Here is an 18,306-nt window from a genome sequence, read left to right as displayed (position 1 = left end):
GTCTTTTAGTCAACCCCCTGCCCAAGCAGGAGACCTGGCACCATTTTGGAACCAACGGCTGTCCAATCTCCTCTCGAAGGCCTCCAGGGATGGAGCAGCCAAGACTTCTGGAGGCAAACTCATTCCACAGATGGATTGTTCTCACCGTCGGGAAATTTCCCCTTATTTCTAGGTTGGATCACCCACCTCCACTTTGGATTCCTTTATGCACCTGCTGTTTGGATGACACAGTTGATCCTGCCCAGCTAGTTTTTTTAAAAAAATTTGTTCTAAATGATGTATTTTATTGTAAGCCATCTACAGACTGCCAATAAAGGTGTAAAAATTGAGTAAAATAAAAATGTGTGCAGAACAATCTCAATTGAAGTGGGTGCTGCAAGACACCACCAGGCTTTAAACCAGCCACAATTCTATTCCGGTTTAATAAGAATTAAGTCACTTCAAGATTTTGTTTACAGTAAAGGGGGGAAAAAAGATCAAAAACTCTTTATGCTCTTTTTCTGCAATGGGCGGAGAGAAATGAGAAGAAAAGCCAGAGCCATCCACCAGGTGTAATTCCAGTCCTCCGCCACGTGGGCTCCCATTTTTACCGCCTGATTCCATTTCCGCTCTGGCACTCCCCTCTATAGGCTCCCACGTCCGTCGCAAGGCAGCGCAGGCGCAGTAAGGAAGGCCGCGCCGACGGGAGCGGCGGCGGCGATGTCCCGCAAGCAGGCGGCGCGGGCGCGGCCCGGGAAAGCGGAGGTGGAGCGGAAGCGGGACGAGCGGGCGGCCCGGAGAGCGCTGGCCCGCGAGAGGCGCAACCGGGCCCAGGGCGAGGGCGAACACGACGGCGGCGGCCTCAACGAGCAGCTGAGAGCGCTCGGACTGCGCCTGCGCGAAGTGCCGGGCGACGGGTAGGCAGGCCGCGCCCCTCGCCCACGACGGTTACGTGGCGCGTCTCTGACGTCATGTTGGGCGACTAGCTGATTCGTCTTGTGGGGCTTCCCTGCTGTAGTCCCCCCCTCCGCACAACGACCCTGTCAGGTGGGCTGGGCTGGTGTGGGGGACCTGACCCAGAGCCACGTAGGTCTCCTTCTACTCTAGGCCACGCCCCCTTTGTGGCCTGGTCTCCTCCTGCTCTGCTCCTCACGAAGGACTAGAACCTTTTTATTTTACATTTCATTTTAATTTAATTTATAAATTATATGCCGCCCATCCGGCAGTCACGAGTCAAATTGATCCAATCCAATAACTTTATGGCTGCCCCGTGGCCAGAGAGCAACCTAAAAAGTGAGTGAATATAAATACAGGTGAAGATTTTATGCCGCCCAGAGTCACCTTGTAGGGGAGAATGAGCAGCAGAAAAAAATATAACAAAATAAAATTGTTATTTGTAAAAATAATAAAGGCAGGATATAAGTACTGTAACAAATAAAAACAAATATAAGATCTGTAAAACAAGGAATGAGAGCGAAAGGTAGAATACATAAATGCAATAATAATCAGAATAAAGTCAGATAAAACGCCAGTCAGTCCCTGAGCCAGACTCTTCAAAGGTGGGGGCCCTCAGTGCTGGGACCGATCCATCCTTCCGGCCCTCATCGACCACCCTGTTTTCTGTCCTCCCCCCCCCCAGGAACTGCCTGTTCAGGGCCCTCGGGGACCAGCTGGAGGGCCACTCGCGGAACCACCTCAAGCACCGGCAGGACACTGTGGCCTACATGATCCAACAGCGGGCAGACTTTGAGCCCTTCGTGGAGGATGACGTCCCTTTTGAGAAGCACAGTGAGTGTCCCTGGTGGCTCCCTCTGAGCAGCTCCGAAACTCCCCTTGGCCAGCTTGCTCTTCCTTTAATCCTTCAATATCAATGGTGGCTTTTTCACCAACTATCCCCCTTGCTCCAGTCTTTCCTGCAGAGCAACCCAGGAGCCACCTTGGTTTTTTTTTCCTTTCCAGGGACCTCTGAGGAACCGGGTTGCCTTAGTGGGCCTGCCTGCCTGCCTGCCTGCCTGCCTCCCTCCCTTATGGGGTGGAGCAGGGGTAAAATGCTCCAGGTTCAGACCGGATCACCTGATCCGGTAGTGATGGCGGCAGGGGATTCGGAGAACCGGTAGCAAAAATCCCTGCCCCCCACATGCCCAGCTGAGCCGCGTGATCATCAGAGATTTTTTTTAACTTTTAAAAGCATTTTTTCTTCAGGCCGAAGAGGTTGTAGTTTTTTACTGCTTTTAAAAGTAAAAAAAAAAAAAGTTGGCCATGCCCACCCAGTCACATTACTCCCCCCCCCAAGCCATGCCCACAGAACCGGTAGTAACACATTTTACATTCACCCCTGGGGGGGAGGCTGGGTTGTTTCATGGAGGCTCTTTCTCCTGGGTCTGCACAGTCTCATCCTTGAATTTTCCTTTCCTTTTTATCTTTCCCAGTTGCCAATTTGGCCCAGCCGGGCACATTTGCCGGCAATGACGCCATCGTAGCCTTTGCGAGGAACAACCAAGTGAACATCGTCATTCACCAGCAAAATGCCCCCCTCTGGCAGGTGGGTCTCCCAAGAAAAGCAGCAGTCCCATTGGAAGGCCTGCCCCTTCGCTTTGCCATTGGGGGGGGAGACTTTTTGACTCCCCCCAACTCAGGAAAGGCTTGGGGGCCTCTTAAGGAGGTTTCGGGAACCTTTGCAGTGGCTCTTGTGCTGTAACATTTAATAGGACCGAAAGAGGAAAATGTTAAATGTCTGGCAGGCATTGTTGACACTGGAAGTTAAACTCATGGTGTGGCCACATCTGCCTCCTAGCAGTGCTTGTTTGTTCCTCCCTCTTTCCCCCTCCCCCTTTCCTTTCTTCCTTCCCTCCTTCCGTGTTGAAAATTTGTTTTAATATCCCTTCCCTCCAAGCAAAGTTCCCCCCCCCCGTCTGATGCCTCCCTTTTCCTTTCGCAGATCCACGGGACAGACAAGAGCAACGCCCGAGAGCTGCATATCGCATATCGCTACGGCGAGCACTATGACAGCGTCCGAAAGACCAACGATAACTCGGCGGCTCCCGCTTGGCTGCAGACGGAGGTTGGCTGGCTGGCTGCCCGGTGGGCTTTGGGGCAAAAGGGTGGCTGGGTGTGTGGGTTACAGCCTTCCTCGGGGTTTCCCAAGCCTGCAAGCTCAGCCAGTGGGACCCCTTTCCTTCCATACAAGGCCACACTCACATACTTTCTCCTCTTCATCTTGCCCAGATGCTGTGCCAAAATGAATCCCCAAACAAGGGGGCACCCCAGGCGAAGGGGGAGAGGCAGCAGCCGAAAGAAGAAACTCGGCAGGAAATGGACGACGCTCTCCAGAAAGTCCACAATGCCACTGGATGCTCGGTGAGGGTTTTGTACAGGAAGAATGTGGGAAGTTCTGTTTACCACAACAACTCAGACACTTGAAATTTATTCAGGGTGTCTCGTTTTATTTCCCTTGTCAGGACGTTGGTTTAATTGCCCAAGTCCTGGAGGCAGAAGGTTACAGCATTGAGTCCGCCATCTTTGCCCTTTTCCAGATGAAAGAGTTGGAAAAACTTCGTGAGTCCCGTCTTTCTCCTTCCTTCCTTCCAGCAGGGATAAGAACCATAAATACAAAATTATAGAAAAATATAATACAGGTAGTCCTCGACTTACAATGGTTCATTTAGTGACTCTTCAAAGTTAGCACTGCACTGAAAAAAGTGACTTACCACCATTTTTCACACTTGCAACCATTGCAGTATCCCCACAGTCACATGATCAAAACTCAGAATACTTGGCAACTAGTTCATATTTATGACGGTCGCCGTGTCCCGGGGTCGCGTGATCCCTTTTTTGCAACCTTCTGACAAAGTCAGGGGGAGCCAGATTCCCTTAACAATTTAACAACTGCAATGATTCACTCTAACAACTGTAGCAAGAAAAATCATAAAATGGGGCAAAACTCACTTAAATGTCTCAGTTAACAATAGAAATTTTGGACTCAGTTGTGTTCGTCAATCAAGGCCTATCTGTACAATATTATAGAAAAATAAAATATTGTAAAAAAGGCAGTTAAAAAAACCCACAACAATTGAGAGTGCATTTACTAAATGCAGAAGGGGGAAACTGAGAAATCTTAAACATTTGAGCCCAGGGAAACTTTTGCTGAAGCCGAGTAATTTTCCAGGGAAAACTCTGTTACAGAGACTTATGCTTATTGAGAAGTATTCTTACGGTGAAAAGCTGGTGTCATTTGTGGGTTTGTGTGCAGGTGCGTTTGCAAACGGGCGTTCACCTCAGTGAGAAGGAAGGCTTCACAGCGTCTTAAATTCATCTTAAATCTCCTTAATTCAGGCAAAGGGACTTCTTTAACCTTCTGGCCAGCCCTTCCTCCAGAAAATCTCTTGCCAAACTTAACCCAAGAAGAGAAAAAACGAAACGGGCATAAATTCACCCACCAGGACCAAAACATCACCGTTTGTGCCAACGCAACTCTTTTTTAGAGAAGTAGAAATACCCCCAACTTGACGCTAAAGACACCGTTTTCTTTGGAAATCCTGTTCAGAGACAGTTTATAGTGTCCGTACCAGATTAACAACTTGATTCTTAACATGGTATTGGAATCTCTGCCTCGGTTTTTGATACTTCTGCAGATATTTTCTACCAAATTACTTAAACTGAATCGGCCGGGGTCTTTGGCCGTTTGCCAGGCTGCTTCCCACCCGAAGGAGGGTCACTTTCCTGGGCTTGTCACAGAATAACAGAGTCAGAAGGGACCATGCAACCCCCCCACCCGAGCAGGAGAGCCATTTCTAACAGACGGCAGTCCAGTCTCTCCTTGGAAGCTTCCAGTGCCCAGGAGGCCAGGCTGGCAGCGGACTCCCGCCGCTGAGCACTGCCCTTCTCTTTGCAGACGCAGAGGAAGACCAGGCCAACAGGCCGAACCCGCAGCCCAGGCCAGCCCCGTGGGACAAGAAGGGAAGCCTAGGCAGGACTTTGGGCCGCCAGGAAGTCGAAAACAATAATAACCCTCGTGGGAATCTTGTGGAAAGGAACCGCCTGGGTCAGAAGGTAACTAAAACCAGAGAACTTCAGCTCTCCCCTCCCGGCCCTGCTTGCTCTTCGTCACCCCAGCCCGGGGGTCCGATGCCGCCGTCTCTCGCCCGCTCCCGCTTCGTTCCCCTTCTCATTTCCCCCTCAGCAACCCTCCTGCTGAGGTCTGATTCCGTTGTCCAGTCTTGCTCTGACCTTTGGCGTTTCCCCCCTTGGGTAGTTGGAGGCCTTCCGATCCAACCCTCTGCTTCAGCAGGGGAAACCCTTTACCGGCTTCCCTCCTGCCCTCTTCATCCTCTTCTATGGGCTTCAGCAGCCTCTTCGCCTCCACCAGCAAAAGTCCGGAGGGTTGCTGGCCCGTTTGTCCGCTGCTTTTTAGCCGCTTTGCATTGCATCCTGCTGTTCCCGCCGGCCGTGTGTCTTTTGAAGGCAGCCAGTCAGGCAGCGAGTGAGAGGGTGTCATCTCTCTCTGAACACACAAGCCTGGTCAGAGAGAACCGGGCACCCACCTGCAGTGACTCAGGTGCTTCCTTCCTGCCAGCCTTCCCTGAGGCGCCTCCGCGGTTCTCCGCCTGTCCCAAGTACTCCAAGCACCTGATCCCCAGATCTCTGGGAGGAGGGAGTCTTCTTCCCCCAAAGTTGGCTCCTGAAGGTCCCAGGCCGAGGCCACCCCTGGATCCATCCCCCCCCCATCCTACCCACTCCTCTCCTCCTCTGGCAGGCGTCCACCAAACAGAAGAAGGAGCTCCAGCGGTTGGAGAAGAAGAAGCGTCAGGAGGACAGGCACCGGCAGAAAGTCCTGGAGGGCAAGGGTGGCCCCTCGGACAATAACACGGTTGTCAGGGACCCCCAGGCAGAGGTCACTCTGGTCAAGACATTTGCGGCCCTCAGCATCTGACTCAGCCATGCTGGATGGCGTTCGCCTCTTCCAGAAAGGGACAAGCCCCAAGACACACAAACGCATCCCCGATTGGGGCAGGATGATCAGGGGATTTTTTGCCCATTGGGGGGGGTGTCCTTCCCCTGCTCAAATCCCCCTCCTCATGTTCCTGGCAGGTTCCTTCCTTCCATCAACATAGGAAGAATCGCTGGCCAAAAGTTTTGCTCTCGTTTTTTTTTCTTTTGATTGCCGTGGGGTTCAGCTTAAGTGGTTTAAGGGGGCTGGTGAGGGCGGAGGGATCCCTTCCGGTCTCCCTTGGTTCTCTCGGTGAGTGTGGGGAGGGGGGTCTGGCTTCACAAGGGGGGGAGGGTGCTCTCTTGGGAAGGCAGTCTTGGCATGGCAACGCTGGGCCTTCCAAAAGCCGTTCGGGGGGTAGAAGACAACATTTTCGGGAGTTTTTCCACCCCAGAAATATCTGTTCCTCAGTTGGTTCAGGCATCAGTTTGGGGGGGGTGCGAAAGGGTTCAGAGAGAGAGGCAGGGGAGGCTTTTACGTGCCCCAAACATTCCCCCCCCCAAGTGGGCAGCTCTTCTGCAAAGCCACCAGGATCTCAACTTTCGCCATTCGGTTCAATTTATAATTTTATCCATGTTGATGAAATAGCTGTTTTCCCTTTAAAAAAAAGCTCGTTTTTCCTCCAAAGATAGTTTCTGCGTTTCCTTCTCTCCAACTCTTCCTAAAATATGCATCGGGGATCTATTGATAAGTGGGTCTCCTCCCTGGGGGGAACTGCCCTGCCATGAAAATGCCTCTGACTAGTTTCGGAAGGGAAGACATCAGCGCTTCTGGGATGCCAGAGCCAACCCCCACCCTCCCACCCACCCCCCGGATTTAGTCAATTGCTATTTTTGTCGTAACTTTGAACCATCGCTTTATTGCACAAGAAGACACAATTTGGAGACTCGCAAAGAGAAGGCAGTTCAGGGACAGGGTGGTTTCATGGCCCCCGTGGGCATCCCGAGCTCGGAAGGGCCGGCCTCAGCCCCCCTTTGCGGTGGCAGACACCCTGGCAGGGCGGCGTGGGTCCTTGGCACAAGATATTCGGGTAGGTGATGTATCGGTCCTGAAACATGGAGCGGCGGAAACAGAGGGCTGCTGCTTTGTCACACTCGCAGGTTTGCCGCCGGCATTCGGTTTCCCTACCTGGGAAGAAGAAAGGGGAGAGGAGGGGGGTCCACGGGGGGGGTCTTTCCTCGCCTGGTTCTGACCTGTGACCCTCCAAAACTGGGAGCCCATCTCTCCCGACTGGGCTTTTCCCTGGATTTGGAGAGGCGGTTCTTAAATAGCACCCCTGGGAGAAATGCTTCATCAAAAAGAAATTGGGGGAGAAAAGATTCTACTGGTGGTCCTCGCTTAATGACTGGTTGCTTAGTGACGGTTTGAAGCTGCGATGTAATTCTACCCCCTCCCCCAAAAAAAAAAAAAGACTGAGGACCCAGATTCAAAATCCCGATGCCTGCCCTGCTGCTAACATTTTATCCCCACAGTGAAATGAGGGGCAAATAGATTTCAGGAATATGTTTTGGCTGTTCAGCAACCAATCTGCGTTTACGGCCGTTTGCAAGCATCCTGCAGACCTGTGGCCTCAATTTGTGATTTTTGTTTCTTTGCTCAAAATTGTTTATTTTCAGGCAAAAAAAAAAAAGCCCATTGTGGACAATGAGTTCACTTAAGGACAGCTATGTTTGCGTAAAATCTAGTCAGTCACAACCCGTCGCAAGTCGAGAACTGCCTGTAATACTATATGTGAATGCAGTCCCTGGGCTGCGTGTTGCAAAGGGCTGGAATCAGAGGATCCTCCTGGCCCCCTCCAGCCCTGTGGACTTCAAAGCCCAGCATCCCCAGCCAGTCTGGCTTTTAGGGTAGACCCTGGAAACTTGGCCCCCCCATGGCAACGTGGTTTGTGCTGTCACGTACCACAAGTGATGGTGTCTTTCCCGACGGAGTAGAAATATTTCTCCATTTTGGGTTTGCAGCGACGGAGTGACAGGGCCTGATAGCAGCAGTCGTGAACTCGGCAACACCTGGAAGCAAAAAACAGACCCACAATTGTGCGGCTGAGGTGCTGCTCGCCAAATCCCACCAGATAACGTCAGCATTTCCCTTTCGGCCTCTGGTGGCCATTGGGTGCCTGCCTGGGTCAATATTGACTAAGCAAACTCTGAAAATGTGAGCTGCATTGTGGTTTTCACAGGTAATCCTTTGTCTAAGGTCACCCTCGGGACCTGGGGCTGTTCCACCTGGGTTTTATTATTATTATTATTATTATTAATTTTGGGGACATTCTTCCATTTAAAAACCATTTGAGCGGCAGACGCACCAGCTTAGACACAAAACTCCCATCTCTTGATTCATATTATTCAGAATTGATCGTATTGCTGTATTTATTTTCATTGTGTTCCTTTGTCATCATTCACTTCATTGTTCTAGTGTAGGCAGTCCTCGGCTTACGACCACAACAGCCCAAAATTTATGTCGCTAAGTGAGACAGTTATTAAATGACTTTTGCCCCATTGGTTAAGTGACTCACTGCAGTTGTTAACCTGTTAAGTCAGTCTGGCTTCCCCATTGACTGTCCTTGCGAGAAGGTCGCAAAAGGGGATCACGCAACCCTGGGACACTGAGACTGTCATAAATATGAATCAATTGCCCAGCATCTGAATGTTGATCACATAACTTCGGACGGTCACTAAATGGACTGTTGTAAGGCGAAGACTACTTGCAATCGCCTGATGGGGGGAAATAGCCGAGCCGAGTGGAGGTGCCAGCTTGCTTTCTGTCTTCTGAGAAATGAATGGTGGGGGGCTCAGGAGAAGTTAGGACCCCTCCCAGGTCACCCCCTAAACGCCCCCCCTTCCCTTACCAGTCAGTAGCATCCACCGGCTGCCGGGAGCCCCCCCATCCGCAGTAGCAGCCGTAGCCATTGTAAATGAGGGCGTGTCTTCCGGTCAAGTGTTCAATGATCCGTCCAAACTGGATCAAATTGGCACTGGCAAAGACCAGAACTGCAAGAGCAAGAGCAAGGGGTATCGGTCGCCACAGCCGAGCGGCTCTCGCGGGCAATGCCCCCACCACCCTGTCCCCGGGTGATGCTTCCTTGCTTCCTGATCAAAGGATTTATTTTATTTTATTTTATTTTATTTATTAAATTTTTATACCGCCCTTCTCCCGAAGGACTCAGGGCGGTTTACAGCCATGATAAAAACAACAACAGGATACACATAAAACCATAATTTAAAAAACTTATTTTACAAATGGCCGAATTAAAACATTTAGAATAAAACCCAAATTTTAAAATGTTAAAACATTGAGACTAATTAAAATCCTATTAAAATCCTATGCCAGTCCTGCGCGAACAAACAAATAGGTCTTCAGTTCTTGGCGGAAAGTCCGAAGGTCCGGCAGTGGCCGAAGTCCATGGGGAAGTTCGTTCCAAAGGGTGGGAGCCTTTGGCATTCTTTGCCCCGACACCCCCCCCCCAAGGTTCAGACCTCAGGGACCACTAAATTCATACTTTTAAATCCAGCAGACCAGTAATATGAATTTTTAAAAAAGATAAATAGTATTCAGTGCAATATAAAAAATGCAAATAACCACCAAAATTTTCTCACAGACCACCAGTGGTCCACGGTCTGCTCTAGTCCAACTCCCCTGCTCAAGGCAGGAGGCCATCAACCACTCCGGACAAACGGCTGTCCAGCCGCTTCTTGAAGATCTCCCGTGATGGAGCCCCACAACTTTGTTCCACCAATTGATTGTCCTTATTACCATCAAGAAATTCCTCCTGAGTTCTCGGCTGCTTCTCTCCTTGATGAGTTTCCATCCGTTGTTTCGTGTCCTGCCTGTCTTTCGTAGAGGCCTTGGCTCTCTCCTCTGTTTTGGATAAATATTTCTCCCTTCGCCCCAGGAATTATTTTGCTTTTAGTTCCACAGTGTGAAATAGCACTGTGTGTTTTCAGAAAATTGTGGGGGTTTTTTGGCCCCAGCCCCAATGAGACTGGGGGGCAGTTCACAAATGGGATATTTCTCCTCCCTCACTTTGTTCTCAAAGGAAGTGAGCTCTGCACCAGCTGGAACAAAATTGGGCAGCTCTTGGATCACCTTGAGCCATAGAAGGGGGTCCTTTGTCCTCGGAGCTTGGTTGTCTTGTTGCAGGTGTTTCATTACCAAACTAGGTAGCATTACTGAAGACGTTACCTAGCTGGGTCATGAAATGTCCGCAAGGAAATCTCCCAGCTCGGAGAGCACCCAGGACTTCTCATTTCAACCCCCAGCTACAGATATTCCTTTACTGAGCTGTAAAGCTTATTTCTTTTGGGCGATTCTCCCTAATCTGCGGTGTTGGAATAATATTCCTTGAACAACCGATGGATCTTGAAAACGCTGCTGGGTTCTGCCTCATCCTTTGCTTCGCCCACCCCTTTCCTCCCTCCCTCCTTCCCTCCCTCCCCTCCATCTGTCAGACTCACCGCAGAGGAGAAAGATGGGGCTGCTGCCACAGAGCGGACCGGCCATTCTGGAGATGGTGAGGTGCCCTCTCTCTTCCTGGAAGGAGCAGCACACCAGACAGAAAGCCTTGGGTTGGGAGGGACCTTAGAGGTCTTCTAGTCCAGCCCCCTCCAGCTGGTTAACTCCACTTCCAGAGGAAGTCCAACCGGTGGATGCTTCCAGGGCAATGGAGTTTCAGTCCACACCGGCTCGGGGTGGCTCTGAATCGAATGCCATGAGCGTCACAAGTCGAGCAAGAGTTGTTTTCTTTTCCATGACAGCTAGAAAGGTTCAACCTTCGTCAGAGCAACCCCTGGATCTGTCAGCCTCCGATCAAAAGACACGGCTCACCCGGCGGTGCCTGCAGGCATCAGCCACGTGTTTTCAGAGGGAGTGTGCAAAACCAGGATGGACAACCAGGTCCATCTTCTCCAGGGTCCTTCCATAAAGCTCCGAGGCTATAAGCTACGCAACGCCTCCCAAGTCAGCAACCCCAGAGAAGGTCACACTCGGAGAAGCAACTCAGTTTGTGGTGGGCTTGGAGTGGCAGATCCGATTTGTGGGGGATTTTTGAGGGCCAGATGCAGCTGCTGTCCTGGATCCTGAAGTTTAACCTTCTCACAATCTGCCCGTCTTGTGGTTCGGAAATTATGCAGCCCAGCAAACCCTGTTTCGAAAGGACCACAAAGCCCATCTCTGCAACAAACCGACCAGACGCAGCTGCAGCTTTTCATAGTGTGGTCCGAGACCGTTATAATTTCAAATGGTCCCCTAATCGGATGATTGTAAATCATTTAATCCTGTATGTAATCCTGCTAATTGCAATTTAGATCTGAATTTTTTTTAATCCAGATTTGGATTAATCCAAATTTAATCCTTGTGGATAACTTCCTGAACATCTTTCTTGTTGGTTTCTTTTCTGGTATCTAAAAACCAGCATCTTGTTTTCCCTGAGTTCTTCTCTTCTTCTGCACTTTAAACATCTCCATTCCTCCAGCCGGTTTTTCTAAATCCTTCCCTCAAATCTCAGAGCCATCTGTTTCCTTCCTCTGGATCGGTATTAATCTGCCCATATTCTGCTAGAAATGGGGTGCCCAGAACCAGCCAGGGCTTCAGTTGTGGTCTGCCCAGTGCAGAGGAGACGGAAATAAGTCCACCACGCAGATGATGTCTGACAGAACGTTCCTTCTGATCTGGTCCAGAAGTTCATGAGCAGCCATGTCACACTCCAGATAAGGTCTGCTCTGGGATCTTCTAGCATCACCCATCCGTAGTTGTGCTTTGGGCCAAAGAAGGATGCCCTAAGACCTCCGAGATCTCCATGTTCCCTTCTTCTCAGTTGCCAACACAGCTTCCCAAGTTCTTGACCACGGGGAGCCCATGAAAGCCTCAAGACCTTGAAGGACTCGGATAGTATCCAATGTCCAACCCACAAGTCAGCGGGGCGAAAGTTTAAAGGAAGCACTTGGAGGAGGAGGAACCGAGAAGATAAGGAGACGTTTGCTCGGTCTTTATCCTTAAAGGATCTTTGATGGCTTTTCAACCCCTGGCAACATTCCAACCTGGTGGAACTGGGGAAACTGGTCCGTGGCTCCAGTCTGACCTCGGGTGGAGCTGCAGGTGTGGCCGCCATGAAAACCTTGGCAACTGGATGCAAATTTCCCCGTTGGTTAATCTCAGGGCTGTGAGGGCATCGTCTCCCCTCCGGTGTCTCTACCTCTTTCTCTGGGCATTTAGGGGGTGCGTTATTTGGGTCCCTAAAAGTGAGCCTAGCAAAGAGTTCTTTGCATTCTTTTTGTTTTTGGATTATTTTTGTGGGAACTTTTAAAATATGGGCAGCTTCCGGACGACTTCCAGACTCGTTTTCCCTTTTGGCAGGCGTGCGTGTTTGTAGCTTCTCCGCCATGCTTTCCTTGCATACGAGAGGTGGTGGTGGTGGTCCTCGGCTCATGGCCATAATTGAGCCCAAGATAGTCGTCATGGGACTTTTGCCCCATTTTACGTCCTCCCTTGCCACCATTGTTAAGTGAATCCTCGCAGTTATATTGTTAGTATCACGGTCGGTAAGTGACTCTGCTGTTCAGAAGGTCGCAAAAGACACCGCAACGGACGTTAAGTGTGAATAACAGTCACGTGTCACTCTTTTTTCGGTGCTGTTGTAACTTCCAGCAGTCACTAAACGAACTGCTGTAAGGCTACCAAATCAGCCGTCCCGCTTCCAGTGCTCCTCTCAGCCAGAGCCAGGAATGAGATCACGAAGCCCACGTGGGGGTGTCCCGTGCCCACACCCCAGGAAGCTGTTTTAAGCAGCCCAGGAAAAGCAAACAGAAAGCTCTTCCCTCTGCGTGTGCGATGCCAGCTGTGCCAACAATTCCTTGTGAGTGTGTTTATTTTGGGCACCCCTAATTAAGCGTGGAATCAGCAGCCTGGAACATAAAAAACAAGGGGGGGAATGTGCCCAGGTAGGTTGTAAAAACCGCAATATAAACAAAAGATCCCTCTGGCAGGAAGGTTTGTAATGGGGAGTAAGAGGTCTGATGCAGAGATCCACCCCACCCCACCCCACCCCCACCCTGCCCATCAGCCACTCCTGCTCTCTGGGAAGTGATGTGAAAAGAGATCCAGGCCTCCCTCTCCCCTGGTAAAATCTTTCTCCCTCCACTGCAAAACCTTTTTTTCCCCCCCCTTTTTTTTTGTGGAAGCGGAAATGTGTCACTCACTACCCAAAGGGGTTCCACGAGGACTAAAATCTTAAATGGGTTGTTTTAAGCTGCTCTGGGGCAAAGCCTCTCTTCGCATCTCCTGTTTCGGTCCCCAGGTTTTGAACTTCATTCTGTATCCTGGCTCAGTGGAAGGAATCCTTCTACTAATTCCTTTATCCAGAACCTTGAGGACTAGAATGTTAATTGGCTGAAGGTCCCAAACTGGCAACAAGGGGATCAGAAAATCTTGATTGGGCAACAGGCCAGGCAGGGTTCCTATCTCGTCTGTGCGCTTTACACAAAGATGCGTAATAAGAGAGGCCGCAAGCCAATCGTTTGTGCAAAGCTGGTGCCTGTTTATTAACCGGTGTTGCATTCGGAAAAACAGGGCAATGCAACTAGGATTGTGTAAATTGAGAGGGGGCTTTTTTCCTAGCCTGCGGAAACGTTGCATTTCTTTGGACCCTCCTTGCAGTTGGAGTTCCTGTAAAACTGGTATCGTTTGTTATACGTGTCCAGATTGTCTCGGAAGCAGATTGCCGCGGCCTTGTCGCACACACAAATCTGCGCCTTGCACCAGGTGCTCCCTTCTGCAAGGAGAACAAAGCCCTGCTTAATCCTGGCCACCCTTTCCCAGGGCTCAGCCTGTCTTCTCATGAGCCTGGCCACCAGAGGGCAGCAGAGATGCAGGGAATCCCGATTGCAAGCCCCCTAGTGGACAGCCTGAGTTTTGCACCCAGCTTGGTTCTGGCTCGGAAAACATTTGAACCCGGGCAGCCTACTCACCGCAGAGGATGACCCCGTTCTTCCGGCTGTAATCGTAGGGGTCCGTTTTGGTGTGGCAGTCAGTCAGATTCTCGTAACAGCAGTCGTGCATCAAGCAACAGCTGGAGGAGGGAGGGAGAAGGAGGGAGGGAGTTAGCCGAAAGAGGGCCCCCTGTCCAGCAATGGGGGTGATGAGATGCCTGCACCCCAAGATTGGGAAAGGTTCTGGGGTCACTGCCACCAGTCCAGCAGAGAGGGGCCCCAAGCCCCGAGAGCCTTTCTGAGAACAGACGCGAAAGAGATACTTTGCAGAGGCCAGAGTGATCCATCTGTGTGTTTGTTGTGTATTTGTGTGTGTGTGTGTACACAAGCTTTCCAACATCTGGAGCTCCGAATCTCCCTGGATGGGTGATTGGGGGACGATGGGAAATAATGTGGAGAGTGGAGAGCAGATCAGGGATCTCATACAAATACAGGGGGTCCCTGACTTACGGCCACAATGGCGCCCCAAGCCTCCATTGCCAACTGAGACAGTTAAGTGAGCTTTGCCCCATTTTACGACTTCTCGTGCCACAGTTGTGAACTGTGTCACTGCAGTTCTTCCGTTAGCAATGCAGTTGTGGGGCGAATCTGGCTTCCCCCTTCATTTTGCTTGTCCAGAGGTTGCAAAAGGGGATCGCGTGACACCCCCCATCCCCAGGCAGCGCGACTGTCATAAATACGAGTCAGTTGCCGAGTGTCCAAATTTCTTTCAGCCTCCCCCCCCCCATTGAAGGGAAGAAGGCTTCCTCTGCAGCCCAAAACCTGGAGGGGCTTCGGGGAGGGGGGTGACAGTCATGGACATGAGCAGCTTACCGGTCAGTGGCGTCCCGTGGCCGGCCTTTGCCCCCCAGGCCGCAGTAGCACCCGTAGAAGGTGTAGGAGGGGAAGGCAGTTTTCCCCGTCTCTTCCTTGATCATCCTCCCGAATTCGATCAGGCTCCCCTCGGCTTGAAAAAGACAGAGAAGCCCTCAACCCCTGAGGAGAAGCGCCGCCTTCTCCGCTTCTCTGAACGGTTAATGGCAGATACAGCTATGCCTCGCTTAACGACCATGGCAAAAAAATCCAGATTGTAAGGTTAGATGTGGGTCACAGGATGCCTCGCTCAACGATGGACTTTCTTGCCCTGATGTTGGTCGTTAGTCAAGTTTTAACCACCTGTTTGCCTCCTGTGAAGAAGGCAGAATTATCTGCGCGATCTTCCTGTATTTATTTTCCCCCCCTCTCTGCTTCACTCACCGCTGACCAGCAACACGGCCACCGTCCAGAAAGTCTTCATCCTCTTGAATCCGGACCTGGAAACAAGCAGGCCGCATTAATGTCCTTCGTTCTGGTTTATGACCTCCACACAGTGGTGAAATACACATTTTTTTACTACTGGTTCTGTGAGGGTGGCTCGGTGGGCGTGGCAGGGGAAGGATACTGCAAAATCCCCATTCCCACCCCACTCCAGGGGAAGGATACTGCAAAATCCCCATTCCCACCCAACTCTGGGGCCAACCAGAGGTGGTATTTTCCAGTTCTCCGAACTGCTCAAAATTTCTGCTACCAGTTCTCCAGAACCTGTCAGAACCTGCTGGATTTCAGTCCTGCCTCCACACCTTCGGGTCTCAAATTATTCTGGCCAATATTTAACGTTCGAGGGGCATCCGATTTATGGAGGGAGGAGGGAAGGCTTTGGGGCTGTTTCTGCTTCCTTCCTCCCAAAAAAATATCTGACGCCCCTCGAACATTAAATATTGGCCAAAATAATTTGAGAAATGAAAAATGGATGGCAGAGATAAAGGGCTTAATTTTAGGATCATGGAATCTGAAGGCTGGAAGGAACCTTGGAGGTCATCTAGTCCACCCCACTGCCCAAGGCAGGAGAACTTGCACCATCCCAGTCAAATGGCTGGCCGCTCTTGTTTTGAAACCTAGCCATGGTAGAAAAATTCATTTTTAAAAATTTATTAGATTTGTTCTTGCCAGTGTGACCTTTTTTGACAACGGATAAGCTGGCCAAGGGACATTCCTGGTTCATCTTCAACAGATTGGTTGAGGCTCCCCTGACCCTAAAAAATGGAGGGAGGCTGTGACCTCGAAGAGGGGAACGAAGGGACCCTAGCTGGGGGCGTTAAAGGGTAATCCTCAGCTTACAACCACAACTGAGTCCAAAATTCCTGCTGCTAAGTGAGACATTTGATAAGTGAGATTTTTTTTCCCGACTTTATGATCTTTCTTGCCACAGTTGTTAAGTGAACTGGGCAGTTGTTGAGTTAAAATCAAAACCGCCTGGAGGTCTTGCAGTAGCACAGGTGACTCGGTTTCCCCAAAGGAAGCCATTAAGAGTCCGTTCCTTTGGCCCAGTGAAGAAGAAGCTTGACCTGTGAAGAAGGGGAATGATTTTGACCCCAGTTCCGCATCCAGACGTCTTTGTTCTTTGCTCTTCTTTTGTTTTTAATCCAGATTATCTCATTTGTTCCCTCACATTTATCCTGCTAATTGTTTCAATCTAGAACGATGTTTTGTCAGCCACCCGGGGTGGGCAGGCACATTACATTTAATAAATGGAACGTATGAAAAATAAATTTCTCCTGGGATCCAAGAAGACGGCTCAGGACTCAGGACTCAGCCCACCTGCTTTTAGAAGGCCAGAGAAAGTCACAACAAGGGTGGCCGCAAAACGGGAATAATTTTACTGTCTGGACAGGCCACTGATAGCCAAACAAAGCTGGTTTTTTTCCCTCTCTCCCAGGAAAAAAATATTTCGGGTGGGTGTTACCGGAGCCAAATCTAAGTAAGACCGTCCGGGCGTCTTGAAAAGTTTTAAGTAGTTTTAAAAAACTGGGTGCGACCGAACACTTGAAACCCATTAAAATGGGGTGGGGGTGGGGTTTGCTCCTCTCCTGATTGTGCACAAATGCTGGGTTTATTTTATGACTCCTCCAGATCTTTTGCTTCCAGAAATTATGCTTCCAAAACTAAATTCCAGAATTTAGTTCCAGCGAGCGGAATAATTCACGCCGTGCCTCTTCACAACCGTGTGGCTAAGGTAACAGCTGCAGTGATTCACTTAACAACCCTGGCAAGAAGACATTATACCAAAGACATAAAATACTTAATCTTACATATCATAACGGCCGCAAGAATTTCATACGCACAAAATTGGAAAAAAGGAAATACACCAACAGAGGAAGAACTGATAAAGAAAATCTTAGATTGTGCCGAGATGGACAAATTAACAAAAGAAATTAGGAAGATACAGAATATTATGTAATATGGGATAAATGGTACGAGTGGCTGGAGATGAGAAAAAATGACTAGTAATGAAAGGGAAGGAACAATAAGTGCAGGATGTCTGTAAGATAGTGTATGAAATGTATACATTTAATATTATAAGTGATAGGAATTATAGAGTAATAAGGGATAATGGGACAAGAAGGATATAAATATTATAAAGGGAATTGGGAGAAAATGTAAATATTAGGAGATCACCACTACGAAACAGTTGTAAAAAGGGAATGTATGTTAGGAGTTTTGTGTTGTGTTGTGTCGTGTCATAAATAAAAAACTTATTAAAAAAAAAACAATAACCCTGGCAAGAAAGGTGGTAAAATGGGCCAAGACTCACTTCACAACCGTCTCGCTTAAACAACAGAAATTTTGGACATTGCAACCGACATAAGTACATGCCAGTTGCCAAGCCTCCGAATTTTGATCAGGTCGCAGTGGGGACGCTGCAAGTCCCTTTTTTCGGTGCTGCTGTAACTTCGACAGGTCACTAAACGAATGGTTGTAAGTCGAGGAAGTCCCTGCATAAGGATAGCCAGGGTCCAGAAGAGAAGAGAGGCAGTGGGAAAGAGCAAAGGTGTGGATACTTACATACACCTGGCAGCCTTTGTGTCAGCGTTGGGGGTGTGTGGAAGCACCCCGTCTTCTCCCTCCAAGCTCCTTCTGCTTCTCTGCCCCCCCCAAGACGCAGCTGGCAGATTTTATGGGGAGGGGAGGGGAGGGGAGGGAGGGAGGGCACCTGCTTCCCCATTCCTCCGAGCAGGTGATCCTTTCATCTGGAGGGCCATCTTCAGAAACCTCTCCAGCCAAATTTCCCTTCCTGTCACCAAGCAAGAAATCCGCCCTTTCGTCCACTCGGGTGGCAAAAGTCAGCGGCTGGCCCCACCGCAGGCGTCTTTCATCACCCGGCTCTTTCCTGTTACGGGTTCGGTCCCGGAAATGGGCAAGGAGGACGGAGGGATGGAAAGTTTTGTTTTGCAAAGAGCTTCTGTTTTGCAAGCCAGGTTTTCACACCGGGCGGGGGGGGGGCGGGGCAGGGGGTGTTTGGGGAGAATTTTCAGCCCCCCCACCACACAGCCTGCAGCTGAA

The 18,306-nt window shown here is 50.1% G+C and overlaps 2 protein-coding genes across 3 annotated transcripts; one reads left to right on the top strand and one right to left on the bottom strand.

Annotated features, from left to right (window-relative positions):
- The first annotated feature begins 640 nt into the window (after window positions 1-640).
- Window positions 641-6,592, top strand: OTUD3 (OTU deubiquitinase 3). Its single transcript, XM_058161510.1, has 8 exons — window positions 641-896; window positions 1,619-1,767; window positions 2,409-2,521; window positions 2,918-3,040; window positions 3,205-3,336; window positions 3,438-3,534; window positions 4,871-5,028; window positions 5,732-6,592. Exons 1-8 carry the CDS (start codon window positions 700-702, stop codon window positions 5,906-5,908), a joined length of 1,146 nt encoding a protein of 381 aa, XP_058017493.1. The 5' UTR covers window positions 641-699; the 3' UTR covers window positions 5,909-6,592.
- Window positions 6,593-6,613: 21 nt separating this feature from the next.
- On the bottom strand, window positions 6,614-18,113 carry LOC131187246 (group IIE secretory phospholipase A2-like). Of its 2 annotated transcripts, none has more exons than XM_058161513.1 (7): window positions 17,809-18,113; window positions 15,184-15,239; window positions 14,761-14,893; window positions 13,927-14,027; window positions 8,814-8,955; window positions 7,868-7,974; window positions 6,614-7,093 (listed from the first exon to the last, which is right to left on the bottom strand). In XM_058161513.1, coding segments are annotated over exons 1-7 (747 nt in total). In that variant the 5' UTR covers window positions 17,811-18,113; the 3' UTR covers window positions 6,614-6,887. The 2 variants fall into 2 exon arrangements, with proteins under 2 accessions (XP_058017496.1, XP_058017497.1); XM_058161514.1 differs by having other exon boundaries at window positions 17,813-18,113.
- Window positions 18,114-18,306: the final 193 nt, after the last annotated feature.

The sequence above is a fragment of the Ahaetulla prasina genome, chromosome 18 (genome assembly GCF_028640845.1).
Source record: "Ahaetulla prasina isolate Xishuangbanna chromosome 18, ASM2864084v1, whole genome shotgun sequence".
In the NCBI taxonomy this organism is placed as follows: domain Eukaryota; kingdom Metazoa; phylum Chordata; class Lepidosauria; order Squamata; family Colubridae; genus Ahaetulla; species Ahaetulla prasina.
This window is presented reverse-complemented; position numbering and strand designations above follow the sequence as displayed.